The 14,087-nt window shown below is 44.6% G+C and overlaps 1 protein-coding gene across 9 annotated transcripts in view; it reads right to left on the minus strand.

Annotated features, from left to right (window-relative positions):
• Positions 1-12,777, minus strand: part of grid2ipb (glutamate receptor, ionotropic, delta 2 (Grid2) interacting protein, b) — a 33,296-nt gene extending 20,519 nt beyond the window's left edge. For 6 of the 9 annotated variants that reach the window (XM_086140287.1, XM_086140284.1, XM_086140286.1 and 3 more), the window contains exons 1-5: positions 12,565-12,777; positions 11,574-11,827; positions 11,062-11,391; positions 10,648-10,802; positions 274-555 (exon numbers count right to left, since the gene is read on the minus strand). In XM_086140287.1, the coding sequence (XP_085996413.1) occupies positions 274-555; positions 10,648-10,802; positions 11,062-11,391; positions 11,574-11,827; positions 12,565-12,649 (1,106 nt within the window). In that variant the 5' untranslated portion in view covers positions 12,650-12,777. Of the gene's footprint in view, positions 1-273; positions 875-2,054; positions 2,237-8,317; positions 8,340-10,647; positions 10,803-11,061; positions 11,392-11,573; positions 11,828-12,564 lie in introns of those variants that run through there. The other 3 variants (XM_086140289.1, XM_086140288.1, XM_086140290.1) reach the window with 3 other exon arrangements.
• Positions 12,778-14,087: the final 1,310 nt, after the last annotated feature.

Below are 14,087 nucleotides of genomic sequence, written 5' to 3' on the forward strand. Positions count from 1 at the left end.
CGGACCAGGTTTCCACGGAAAAGAAAACACTGAGCCGCAATTACTTTTTGACGTCTAAAATAAAAGTACCACTGTATATATTGCTTTTTCATATTTTGCCTATCAGGCGCTGAAAGTCTTGACAAATTGACGGCGTTTAGGCGGATATACAGGCTTCCACAAGTGTGACGTATATTTTTAGTGTCGAAAAATAATAAATATAATTCAATTTAATATTTTCAAAATTTCAAGAAACGTGGTACAACATAGCGAAGTTAGACATCACATGCTCACCTCTGATTGGGTCCGAGAGGGGGATGCGCAGGTATTCCAGAGACAGACTTCCTGTGGCCTCTGTCTCTTTCCCCGTCACCCCGGCCCCCCGGTTCCCCCCCATCCCGGGGCACCGAGCTGGCTCGCTTGGACCCGTGGTGGCGTTCGGAGTGATCCTCGCTCCGACTGCGACGGATTCTGCCCTGCGGCTCGCTGATGCTCTTGCTGCGGCAGAGCCTGTTGATCACGTTCTGGGAGACGGCCTCGTCAAAACGTTGACGGTGCTTCTTGGGAATGAAGATTCTGGCAAACATAGTGGCATGTGAAGAGAACAGGAGGGGGATATTAGTTTTTTTTTTGTTTTTTGTCCACAAGCGTCGCCTCAGAGTAGGAGTCTATATCACTGGTCCGCGGCGATCCATTTCAGGAGCATCGAGTCCGTGAAGATTTTAGATTTCCAGTGGAATCACAGCAAACATCCATCAGATGAAGAAAAAAAAAGTCATCACCAACTCACTGACGATCTCAGTTGACGCTAATTTGATCCACTTCCTCCTTAAAGACATTCAGCAAAGAAAAGGAGAGGTGAAAAGGCGACCAGGTGAGGAGCGTTCTCTTCCCGAGAGAAAAGAAAAGAGGGTAAGTTGAATGAGAAGTAAGCGAGGCAGCGTCACTGGCTGCAGGCTGGAGTCTCACTGCTGCAGCGTGAGGTACCAGAGCCAGTATTCCGCAAGTGAAAAGGTGTGGGAGTGAGAGAGCATGGGATTTCTCCTCTCTCTCACTCTCTCTCATTCTCTCTCTCTCCATCCACACCATCTCAGTCCCACTCTCCCACACTTCCGTCTGTTCCTCACCACCCCGTCACGGAGCGGCAAGCCGTCAGCATCTGCTTGACCTCAGACCTTATCAATCTTCCTCTTCGGGGAAAAAACAAAAAGAACTTGACACGTAGCATCTCTCTTTATATTACATTTTGGGCCTTTGGGAATACACATCAAACGGAATTGAATGTAATATTGATATAGATGTTCTGATGTGAGTCACGGAGAACAATGTGGATGACGGCTGTTGACACGCTCGGTCGGAAGACAAAAGAAAAACGTCACGCGGCCGTCTCATATTCAGGTTTACGCTGTTGTGTGGTCGTTCTCTGATCAGAGACTGAGAGACAGAAGAGAGTGAATGGTTTTACATCTCAGCATTCAACCGGCCCTTCCTCCTAAACAGCCTTCAATCCAGAAACACCACAGTTCCACAACCAGTTTAAAAAGCGTACACGATGAAGCATCGTCCAAGTAAAGAAACATTAAGCCTATCTCTTACCTGGCTCTAATATAATATTGGCGAGATGACAACTTTGAAAACTCAGCATCTGTTGTTTGACATGCTTGGATATTTGCACTGATTTGATTTGCCGGTAGTTTTGGCATCAGTTTTTACGCAGAAGCCAGAGATGCAATGGTAAGCAACTAAAGCACATGACAAAAAAAACAAAATGACCTTGTATGTACTACTGCTATATAAAAACCATCAATATAGAAATTGCATAATCTGTTTGTGCTCGAAAAAAAAATGTGTAAAGCGTCAAAGAGGGGGCTAAGCGTGTGGACGGCACACGCTTTTTGAGCGCTGGCTGTTTCGCCGCTTCGGCACAGACTGTGAGAACAAAACAAAACGAGTCGTCCCCCGCACACCAGGACGCCGTGACTCAGCTGACAGCACAAAACAACTTTTCGTTCTGGCGATCAGAGATGCTGCCGACAGACAAGACAAACACAAACCCCTCACACACACACACACACCTCGACAACCTTGCAGTGATCCCGGTGTTTTTCATCTCAGGATCCCATTTTCAGATGTTTGTCTTGGAGAAAACCAGAAAAAAAAAAAAAAAATCGATGAGATCTTAAATTAGAGGATCGGCTCAATGTACCGAGCGAGAACTTTATCGATAGAAATCCCATCTTCTCTGGTAAAAAGGTCCTAATCCAATTGCTTCAAACCGTTACGTAACAATTCGCCAAAAAATGTAATAAAATACCATTTCATTATGTAACAACGCCCACATTTGGCAATAAGCTGCTTGAGCAGCACCATTAGGTTCCACGGCCGATGTTTGGGCGTCAATAGACACAAATCCGATGCGGATAATTTAGATCGGGGTTTTTAAATGTCAGAGACTTGAGTCCTCCCCTCCGCCCGCCTCCACCCTCGCCCTCCGATTCCTATTATTTTCAAAGCAGAGTATCATAACCGACGCAGCCCAATCTGATAGTGCTGCTATATCAATTTTCCCCGTTTACTTTGTATTATTAGTTAGCACAAGGGCAAGTACAAGGACTGTGAAGTAAACAGAAGAAATCACTGACTTTGACAAAAACAATTGTCAAGTCACAGCTCTTTCAGATCAGCCCAAAAAATACCATATTTTCCTCCACTTCAATCACCTAGAATAGCCGTTTGAACACAAAACAGTAGTTTTGAGACCATTCGGTCTGAGGTCCACAACAATAAGAGAGAAGGGGAACACCTTATTTTCAAGGTTTTTTTTTTTTTAAATGATTGTGATTTCACTCCAAAGCCTCTCCTTTTTTGTTCAGCCTTGAGTTTTGATCCTCTGTTGTTAGTCGCTTTATTCGTTTCTTTAAAAGTCTCTTCTCGTTATACAGGATTTAAAAGCGCGCGACTTTAAATTAGCCTGTTGTGACGTGGATGTTAAAAGAAAAATAAAACAATGGCGAAATGTGAAAACTACACGCTGGCACACGGTTGAGACATCAAGTCGGTCGCACGTTTTTTGATTTGAATCCACTTTTGATAAATCGCAGGTCGTATCAACACCCAGCAGAGAGCGGAGCCCCGAACAAAGCGTTACACAAACAACCGTGCACCAGTCTGTTCTGACAAGCTGATTTGCCGCCGATCAGATGAATCAGCCACCGTAAGTGGACAGAGTGTTGAGCCGTCTGTGAAAAATAGCACCGGCAGACTAATTAGCAACAAACACACTTAAAGGGTGAGGCGGAGACAACAGTCGCTGCTTAACAATCGAACGAAGAGGACTGAGCTGCCGGAAAAAACACTCGGAGAGATGAATGAAGCAATTAGGATACACTTATTGTAATGAGATGAGAGGAAGAAGGAAAAAAAAATAAAAAATTGGCCCACTTGTTTCTGTTAAATGGTCTCCATTAAGAGGGCGCTTTCGTCACCTCGTCGTTTCAAAGCAATTCCCATTAAATTACGTTCACCCGTTCACCCACATCGATGCCACGCAAAGCGCTAAATGGACCAAACGGGGGTACGAAGACACTCTGGCGTGCCGGCGGGAGGAGCCGGGGATTGAACCGCCAACCTTTCCGGTACTCTGTACCTTCATGTCGGGTAGAAGCCGCCACTTTGTTGAATGTGCTGATTGCAATGATTTTACGTGATTAAAAAAAGACACACACCATTTTATACACGACTCTCCTGTGCTACCACAAAGTTCACACGGGAAAAAAGGTGGGAGAAAGGATCTTTATTTGTTAGAAATGTATTCTGGATGGAGCCTAGTTTTCAAGGAATTGGGAAGATGTGGTCATTTCACCAGAATAATGACAAAATATCAGCTGCCATCAGTGTTCAGTATCAACTAGATACCCGTATAAGTGTTTTCCTGACCTTTAAAATTGAGCAATCGGTGTCAGAGGCTACCGTCAACCAAATATCAAAGTGTTATAACCTCGACGGCAAGCTGGGCACCTCCTGGGCACCTCAGGTCAACTTATAACAAAATTTACTTTACTACAGATCGCAGAGTTCATTGAAGTCAGCGCTGCAACTGACCTCAGGTAAATCTGTTCACACAAAGCAGACACGTGATAAACAGCTTCCTGGACCGGTAGACAAAATCATTTCAAACTAGCACCCCCAAGTGGTAGTACTGACAAACACACAGAGTAAGGACGCAAGAGGTCTCCAATCAGCACCATCTCACCAACGGACGGACAACGTCACCGTCACTGACCGACCGTGCCGTCACTCAAACTCCCTCCTCCCGTCCTCCTACAGCTCCGGGTTCGGTTCAATTCAAACCCCCCGACGTCCTCCAGGTTCCCTGGGATCCTCTTCCTCCTCCACACGCCTGTCTGTCCCCTCCGCCCGTCTCACCATCAAGGGAAGCAGAGCATTCAGCCGCTCTGCTCCCCGACTCTGGAGTTCATTACCAACCCGACTCAGGAGCATCTATTCATTCCACCGCTTCAAATCACAACTCGAAACAAATCTGTTTAAAGTGGCCTATTCCATCTGACGCCAACTGCTCTGTCATACTTGATAATTTACATATTTATTTATTTACTCATTTATGTATAAATATTTATAACTTTGAACACTTTGTCACATTTTTTTCTTTATACGTTTAGTGTTTCTTTTAAAGCTGTATTTTCTGTGTATGTATGCATCTGTACGGAGTCCTTGACTGTCGAGTAAGGTACCTTAAATAAAATGCATTATTATCATTATTATCATTATGAGCAGCATCCAACCGTCTTCCTTGTGTATCAACAATGAACTTTGCACGCATTTGATCTTGATACACAAAATCCTCAGCTCCACAGCTTTTCCTTTTTTTCCAATATTGACATTTATTGCGCGGGTCTAAATGCATAAAAGGAGTTCTGCTATTAACAACACACCTACTCCCATTACTACAACTGACTCCTGCATTGACTCCTGGAATACACAAACACATGCACACACACACGCTGTCACACACAAGCACTCTTTTTCCCTCTGGGACCAATAAGAGTGAATGGTTGCATACCTTTATATGTGGCCCTGTGATAATGTTGTGAACTCTTGCCACTCAAACCCTCACTGCAGGATAAGTGGTACGGAGAATGAATGAATTCATTCATTCATTTGTTAATGTATAATTTTAATTAAATTTCAATGAAAATTCCTCCAAACATAGACCTTGTGGGATAAATTCACACTTTCCTTTCCAAAACAAAAGCAGAGTGCCACGACGATAATCTGAGAATGGAAAGAAACCTACACGGAATTGGTTTTCTTTTATCTGTAACAACTCCAAAAACATTACGCCTTATATTTTCCGTAAGCTGCCACGCCCCTTTGGGCATATTTTATGGGAAAAAAATCTGCCCGGTTACAAATAAAGGTCACAGGTTGTGGCGCTGCCATCACTATTTCTGCAGGTGCTTAGAACGGGTGTGGATAGCATTTGCCGTGCACAGACTACGAGCTATGACAGTCCTGAGATATAAATACATGTTCTGTAGTTGTGTAGGTGTGGGTACCCACGTAGTCCCTCTCTGTTGTTTTTCTTCTTCGTCGTCTCTGCTTTTCGCCTTCTATTCATGTCACAACATTTACATACTTCTGTCTGTCATGCAAATACCTGACTGTGCAAGTGTTTAGCTGCTGTCACTGACATTATGTTTAAATGGAACCATTTGCTAAAACGACCACTTTATCTCAAAAAAAAAAAAAAAAGTTTCCTCGCGTCAACTCTTGGAAACTAAATGAGCGCTCTGATTTGACCTCTTTTTATAAAGAAGTGAGATCTATAATTATCTGAAGGGTTGGGGGGTGCAGAGGAAGAAGCAAGCAGGGACGGAGGGATGTATATCTCAAAAGAGAAGCGTGACATGCGGAAAACTACAAAGAGGAGACCTCATTTCATTTCAAGTCTCCAACTGTGGCTGCAACGCAGCGAGCGCAGCTCAACGCGATGCTTTGTTGAAGAACGGATGGGGGTGGGCTTTAAGGAGGGAGCCAGCTAAGAGTGTTTTCAGCGCCACAGGATGGTTGGAAACCATCCAAGTACTGGCAAAGAGTCCAGATAATGCAAATGTTTATAAATATATTTGGCACATTTGGTGCGAACAAACTCACACGGTTTCAAAAAAGTGCAAAAAGACGTTAAAATTAAGATCAGGCTTTCTCACAAGAAGGTGAATTTCTTGAAATTAAAACTAATGATTTAGGTCATTCTAGAGAGTTATTCCTTGCCCATAATGCGTATTTTGTAAACAGACGGTTGTAAAGTTCTACGGTGAAAACCCGGGCTGGTGGGGTGACAGTTTGATGGCTGGGATGGAAGTTTACCCATGAGGTAAAAATATGCCAGAGCAGTAAATAATGTTTGAAATTTCAAGGTGAGACAAAGAAAAGCAGTGCTGGAGGGACTTTGGGTTCATAATAAAGATGCATGACACATTGAGTCAAGGCTCAACCGATTGTGCCGTAGGTACAATACATCAGCTAATGAAGAAAAACAAGACTTATTTTGGAAATGCTGAACTTTGGGCGTCCCGAATAGATTGGAAACTTGTATATCATTCTTTCATTCACTCATTATCTGTACTGCTTATCCCGTACTCAGCGTTGGGGGGGGGGCTATCCCCGCCTAGAGGCGCGGTTTGCCCTAGACCGGTCGCCAGTCCATCACATATAAAGAAACACAACCATTCACTCTATCGTTCAGGTGTCGAGACAATTTAAGGTCTTCAATGAACCTACTGCATGTTTCTGGACTGCGGGAGAGCAGACATGGGGAGAAAAATTCAATTCAATAATTAAAAAAATAAAAACGTGTAGCTTTGATTCGAGGTATGATAAACAAATAACATCTTCCTTATAAGAAATGCACATCCCAAAATATCAATAATCTAAAATAGCAGAATATAATCCCCCGCCATTTTGATTTGCGAGTGACTTCATCGATAACCTGCGCTGACCTTACAAGATGCACCTTTTTGTCTTCAGTTACACGGATACAAGCGCTAACAATTGGAAAATATTCATAACGACAGGATCCCTGCATCGTGATACTGTTAGTACTATTTTTAATGTTTGTAAGGTACCGCAACAATACTGCAAAACAGAGACGCCGCATTTCTTTACGCGTTATCATTCATTTTAAACTATGAGGTATTAAGAATGGTCAACAACAGCCTTCATTCTCCCATTGGTCTGAACCAGATATCGACAAACAAAGCTCCAAACTTAAAAGAAATGTCCCTTCAAATAAAAATGCGGTTCCTCTCCAATTTATGAACATACAGCTATCAGCCATCAGACACCTTTTCAAAGAATGTGGAGGCTTGTGGTGTTTCTCTTCTTGTGCAGTCGGCGCATCAGGAGATTCAAATAAGCTGTAGCCACTGACTTCTGCAGTCAAGATTAAACACTATCATTAACGGCACAGAGAGCTTTGTGCAGCGGGGAGCTGTAAACTGCACTTTTGAGATGCATTTAGTCCTGCTTTTGTAAGCACATCATTCATCGGGGAAACGAACGGGAAATTTCAAGCGACTAATTAAAGATGAGCCTTTGTTTTCGGCCTCGCTGACACAGTAGACCTGCTTTTAAGGACGCCTCGCTATAATGACTACTGCTACTGATGCGGCTTTTGGCAGATATTTGCAGAAAATTCAAAAGTGCCAGCTGCCTCCCAAAAAAAAAAAAAAAAAAAAAAAAAGAAGCATACTCAGTGTCAGTTTAGCAAGCAGACGCGTCAAGAAGGAATATGTTTTTAAATAATTTGGAACACTCAGCTGAAAAACTGAGCATCAAGATCAGAGAGATTACTTGCTCAGTAAAGTAGAGCATCACTCAGCTTAATGACTTGGTAGATAAAGGCAAAAAAAAAAACCAAAAAAAAAAAAACGCTTCACAGTTGTTAAATCCATTACAACTAGCAGTGTCCGTGAATGCTTGGGCCCGTTTAACAACACGCGCTGCTGGGAAATGATTATTTATAGATTAAAAGGCTCAGCATTTGCTTCAAGAAAGTTTGAAAAACGGGGGGGGGGGGGGCAGATCCAAGAGCAGATAAACCATCTCTGATTTTCGTGCACACAAACATCTTAAGAGTGTATGCACACTGGGACCTGCCAGATAGAGCTGGAGACCAGTATCTTACCTTAGTGTGATTCCCATTTCCAATCAGTTAAGGCATGAATACATATCTTTTTTTTTTTTTTAAAAAAACACAGATTCCATAAATACACTGTAATTAAAGCTGAATTGACAACAATAGCAAATGAATACTCACCCCAGACAATTCATTGTTTTAGCTGTCACCCATAGCGGGGAAATAAACAAATCCAAAGCACAAGTTGCACCATCAAGCAAGCAGGAGACGCACCTCCAGCTTCAAACACTAGATGAAAGATGGAGGTGGGAAGTTGGTGCGCGCAGGAGGCTCCCTTTACCAAGCGCCAGGGGAAATGGACAACAGCGCACAGAGCAGCCCGAGCGCTGAGCGGAATAATGAGAGGAGCAAAAGACAAAAACCCCTTCAGAGAGGAAAAGAGAGAGAGAGAGGGAGAGAGAGAGAGAGAAAGAGCAAGAGGTAAGGGAGTTGTGAGATGTGCTGGGGGGGGGGGGGTGAAAAACCGCACAGAGATGACATTAATGTTACCATTGGTGGATGTGCAAATAGGCGTGTCCTTCATTTTATAAACACTAATGAAGGGTTTTCACTTGGCGGTCTTTGAATTATGCATGTCCAATTTAAGGCAGAAAGATACTTAAAATGTCACCTCGTATCTTTCCCGAGGATAGAAAAACACTGATTCTCCCGCAAGCCCTTCTCGTAGTGTGTTAATTCTGTTAGAAGCAGTTAGAAGTAGTGTAGTAGTAGTGGGTAACAAGCCAGAGCAGTTGAGAGAATCAAAGGTTTTATTGGCTGTACTTGTGGAGGAAGTGCAATCTGTGGACCAAACTGTCTGGGGATATGGAGAAAGGCAAGAATGCTGGTTCTTTTGGCTGGTGGACAAGCGGCTAATTCTGTCCGAATACTTTTCCCGTTCACTTATCTGGCATTATTCCACAGTAAGGACACACACACACACAAAAAAAAAAAAACTCTTTGGTGTAGCTTCCTCTTTGTCAAGGGAACATGCATGAAGTAGCTACTCAACCAAACCCGTCCTCATCGCAGTCAAACTCACTATGGCTCAGTATCATAGGTGCCGCCATGCTGAGAACGGGACGCGTGTTGCCAATCCTCATTTGCGGCTGAAAAACAAAAAATTAAGCTTGAGCTCCGCTACGTCAGTGCAGGCACCCTGGGATCCTGCCATTTCACTGGCACTGATGACACTTTAAGCGACTTGGAGGGTCACTGTGGATTTACCCCGGGCAGCAGATGGGACCCACCTAAACCTAAAGTGTAACTCTGACATGGTTGCCCCCTATAATCCATTATCTGACAGAATGAGCAACAGGAAAAGCCTGTTTACGGAGCTTTCATAAATTAATCCTTGCAGATTATTGTACTTTTCGCTGGGACTTGGTAATTGCGGCTGGGTATGTATGGCTATGAAATGAAAAATAAAATACATGTGAGTTGGCAGCAGCGCAACTTTTACCACAGACAGTTTGTCATTTGGCTGCTAATTAGAGTTTCACTGTTTACTTTGAAACACAGTGAGGTTTTTTTTAATGAGTCTGTGTATCATATTGTTTGACATCTGGGAATGACAGCTAAGGAAAACATGCGGCCTATTATTTGGAATAAGCTGAAGCTCAGAATTGAGACAAATTCTTAACTTGCCGCCATCTTTTACTACTACAATTACCCGCTTCCCAATAGTTAGCTTAGCACGACAAATTGCAGTCGACAAAGTCGGTAGCTTAGCTCTTTCACTAGACATTAGATAGAGACCGCCCTACTCTAGGTGTCTTATTCACCATGTTACCAAACAATAATGTGTAAAAAACAATTTAACCTTTTTCCTTTTAAATGCCAATTGATTGCCGTGTCTATTTCCTGACAGACGTGCCGACCTTGTGACTGCATGCAGCTCATTTGGGGCTTTCATTACATTGTATTGCATTAAATGTTGGCACGGGAGTATCATCGCAATGCTAATTCTAAGAAAACGTGAATTCCTTCTGCGCCGAAACCTTTGCGTTGTGTGTTTGACACTTAACTTGACTGGACTGAGACTCCAGAGGGATGGTAATAAAGGCCTCCAAAGAATACATATTTTTCTTTTTAACAGCATCAGGCCATGTGAGCCTAAACCTCAGGCTCTAACGGCCCTGCCACGTGCTAAACATTATTTCTTTTATGAATAGTTAAGCTGTGATTTTATCATATCAGCTCAAACCATGTAGCTGTTAGCGTGCCTGCCCCACCCAACCCTAATACGCCCTAATCATGCTCTTGCTTTCTATGTCTCTCCCTCTCTTTCTACCCCAACTGGTTGAGACAGAAGGGCACCCACATTGAGATCGGATCCGTCCAAAGGCGGCGTTTCCCAACCGACGTCCCCAAGTGTGGCTCGTGGGTTAATGTCGGGTGTCTGTAAACCATGCGGTCTGACGACGCTGTCGTGATTTGGCGCCATATAGATAAAATCTGACTCGACTCACCTGATGCTGGAGATGAGCTGCCTGTGCTCATCGGTGGTGAGTATTTCGGGCAGGACGGCGGCCAGCCAGTCGACCCTCTTCTCGGCCGCGTACTGTTTCAGTGCGCTGAAGAGTCTCTCTTTTACTTCGGGTTCGTCGCCTAAAGTCTGGTCAACCTGATGGGATGGAAGAAAGATGTAACAAGGTTTATTCGAGGACAGGATAACATTGCTACCGCATCGGTGCCACGTTGTGACAAAAATACAAGGGCGCTCAAGGCGTTATTCTGGTTCTATTCAGAGGGTGTCTGAATGTTGTACAGCAGAGTCTGCTGGGATCCAAACCTAAATCCCACACACACATTTTTGTGTTTAACTCCTCACCTGGAGCAGCTGGTGTCCTGAGCTCAACCACAGCTCCCTCTCCCCTTCCTACCTTTCTGTTGAACTCCAGCGCCTTGTGCTTGCGATCCAGCCGCGCTCCCTCTCCCCCCATCTGACTGTCCTCTACGCTGACGTTACGTTTTCGTCTCGGGCCGAGACACAGCACGCCCAGACGCAGCGTCCTCCCCTGGGATGACTTGATCAGCGCCGCGGCCGTCTCGTGCTGCCGGACGGGGATGCCGTTGACCTCCATGACGTAATCGCCGGCCCTCAAACCCGCGCGGCCAGCCGGAGAGCAAGGCGAGCAGTCTTCCACCAGAAGGGGGCAGTCACCCACAATGGTGAAACCGAACCGACCGTCTGGACCCGGTATGATGTCCATCTGCAATGCAGGGTGGAAAAAGGGGTACATAAAAAAATAAACCAATTCCCTAACATGATCATCGACCTGCGCCCAAGGGCTGCTAATGAGACCCTTAGTCAAATGCAAATTACTTCCACACAAAACTGCACTCGCTTTAACCTACATACGCACTGTCGCCAAGGATTCAGGAGTTTTAATACCTGCTGTATGCGGGACACCACTCCGATGCTGGGAGGGATGGTTTTCTGAGTCTGAGCGATGGCGATGACAGCCTGCGGACCCAGCGTTGACACATTGTTGCCCTCGATCTCCAGGACCTGGTCCCCCGCCTGCAGTCCCGCCAGGTGAGCGCTGCTCCCTTCCTCCACGGACAAGATGTAGCTGGGTCCATTCCCGCCGAGCTGGAAGCCAAATTCCTCAGGCCAGCCCTGGTTGGACGTCGGCATACTGAGGACTTGAAAAAAAAAAAAAGAAATAGCGCCTGAGAAATCTACGAGAGTGCGCTGAACTATGATGCGGCACAACAGAACATGTTAGATTAGGACGCTGCACGAAAAAAAATGACTCTAACCTGCAGCTGCATATGCATTCAAGTCAATCAGCATTGTGCTAAAGACTCTCCAGCATATAATCCCTAGTAAGCCTTATAATTCTCTGCTATTGTGTCCTGTCTCTTTTCCTTCCTCTTCTCCTCCGTGTCTCAACGTGTACTACTGAGAGCATCGCTGTAACCCTCCGCCCTGAACCATGACACACTCAACCGCCCCTGACCTGGTTCACAGACTCCAAAGCAGCCAATCAAATTAAGGCGTCGCAGAGATTGTGACCCCGACTATCCCGGGAGACAAAAGTTTCTCCCGGCATACGTTTCACTTAGCGCACGTTCAAGTCTTTGCTGTTGAACAGTAATCATGCAACACTTTTTAAGCAGATTATAGATAAAAAAAACAGGGCTGGGACAAAATTAGGGATTGAGATGTTAAACACAGATTGAATAAATCCACATTTGATCTTTTAAAAAAACAGGAACATGACAAAAACAGAATTACGGAAATTCATATCTTGGCTTTTGGTAAGTTTAATCTATCATAAAGCCCACAGCTCAGCGGGTGGCTAATGATGTGTTCCACAGCTCCCAAAGCCAGAGAACCGCAGGATGCAACCGGTGGACGAAGCTGATAACAGACTTACAGAAATCTTTTGATGGATATCGAGAGCCCCGTTTGCTCTGTCGAAAAGAGTATCTGCCTTTTTTGTTTTGCAAAAACTTCTTCATCTTGAGTGTCAAATCGCAGGGGGCCTGCGAGCGGGGTATGATCCAATGTGTCTCCTTAGATACAATGTGAAAAAGGAAAGAAAAAAAAAAAGGGACAACGACACAACTTGTCCTTGATCACCCCCACAACCCAGAGTCACAGAGAGAGGGTGACAAACTCAGATCATTGCTCCCATCTGAAAACACGGCAGTCTCTTCGTGAGCCAGGGGTGAGTGTGCATGAAAAGCAAGCGCCGGTCTCTCTGTGAGTGTGTCAAGGAGTCCTGAGTCTCATCCCTGATTCATCCTTTAGGCCAGCCTGCCTCGCACATTGTTAATCAGAAAAGTGGGACGTATGCACCCGCGCACCTCGGTTCCTTAATAATTCTCTCTCCATAAAGGGTATTGTGAGGCCTCATTTTTCTATAAATATACTGGTGTGTCTTTTTCCTCCTCCTCCTTTCTTGGCTAGGTGGCTCTCCGAGGGACCGCTCCTGCCCCAGAATTTCTCTGCGTCGGTGAAAGAAAAAGCCTGATGAGTATTAATTGGAGCGTCGCGTCGCCTGGTATTCTCTGGGTCCATTTGGATATTTCGACGTGTGTGTGGGTACACTAAATGCCCGGTCCACCCAGAGGGAGCAGGGGCAATTTAAGACCTGCTGGATTAGTAGGATTATTGGCTGAATGTTTAGCTGTCCTCCACCCCCTGTTATTAACACGGTAGGAACACATGCTACCCTCCCGTAATATATAGTGGCAATTGCTATAGTGGTGCTATAATGCGAGGGAATATTTATAGACACTGAGTAAAAAAATCTGCCACTGGATAACTAAATCCAAAAGATAACTTCAGTCTCGGATCTGATGATATTAAACTGCATGAAACGGAGTGGCATGATATGACTGATAAATATATATATTGGCTAACTGTATTCATTGCAAAGCCCGCCCCCACTTATGATGATTTTAAGTATGAATTTCCAATTCAGTTTGCAGGAACAATTCTCTGCTTTGTCAGCCTTGCATTGCCAGTCAATTGCAGGCCCACAGACAGACAACTATTCAGTCTCGTACATCCAGGCAATCTTCACAATCAACCTGCTGCATATTTTTGGAGGAAACCGCGGACACGGGGCACAAACATACAAACTCCACACACTAATGTCCCCTGTTGGGATTAAACCAGGGTTCGCATGCGCCACCATGCCCCCCTTGTCAGTAATACCATTTTAGATGAAATATTAAATATCACAGAGGGTCAACAGGTTTTTTAGGGTGCATCATTGCTATTTGGCTCCACAAAAGCTCTTGGTGAATTTTCGCCTCCTTTCTGAATTCTTACCAAGCAGGACACAAGCTGAGCCCAATTTCTCTGCACCCCTGACAGGATGAGGGCAACTGTTGCTATTTATTTGGCATCATTCCTGTCTTAAAGCTAACTGGCATGCAGAGCTGAATA

The sequence above is a fragment of the Fistularia commersonii genome, chromosome 33 (assembly GCF_037954325.1).
Source record: "Fistularia commersonii isolate RoL2024-O1a breed Wild chromosome 33, RoL_Fcom_v1.0, whole genome shotgun sequence".
NCBI classification, from domain to species: Eukaryota; Metazoa; Chordata; class Actinopteri; order Syngnathiformes; family Fistulariidae; genus Fistularia; species Fistularia commersonii.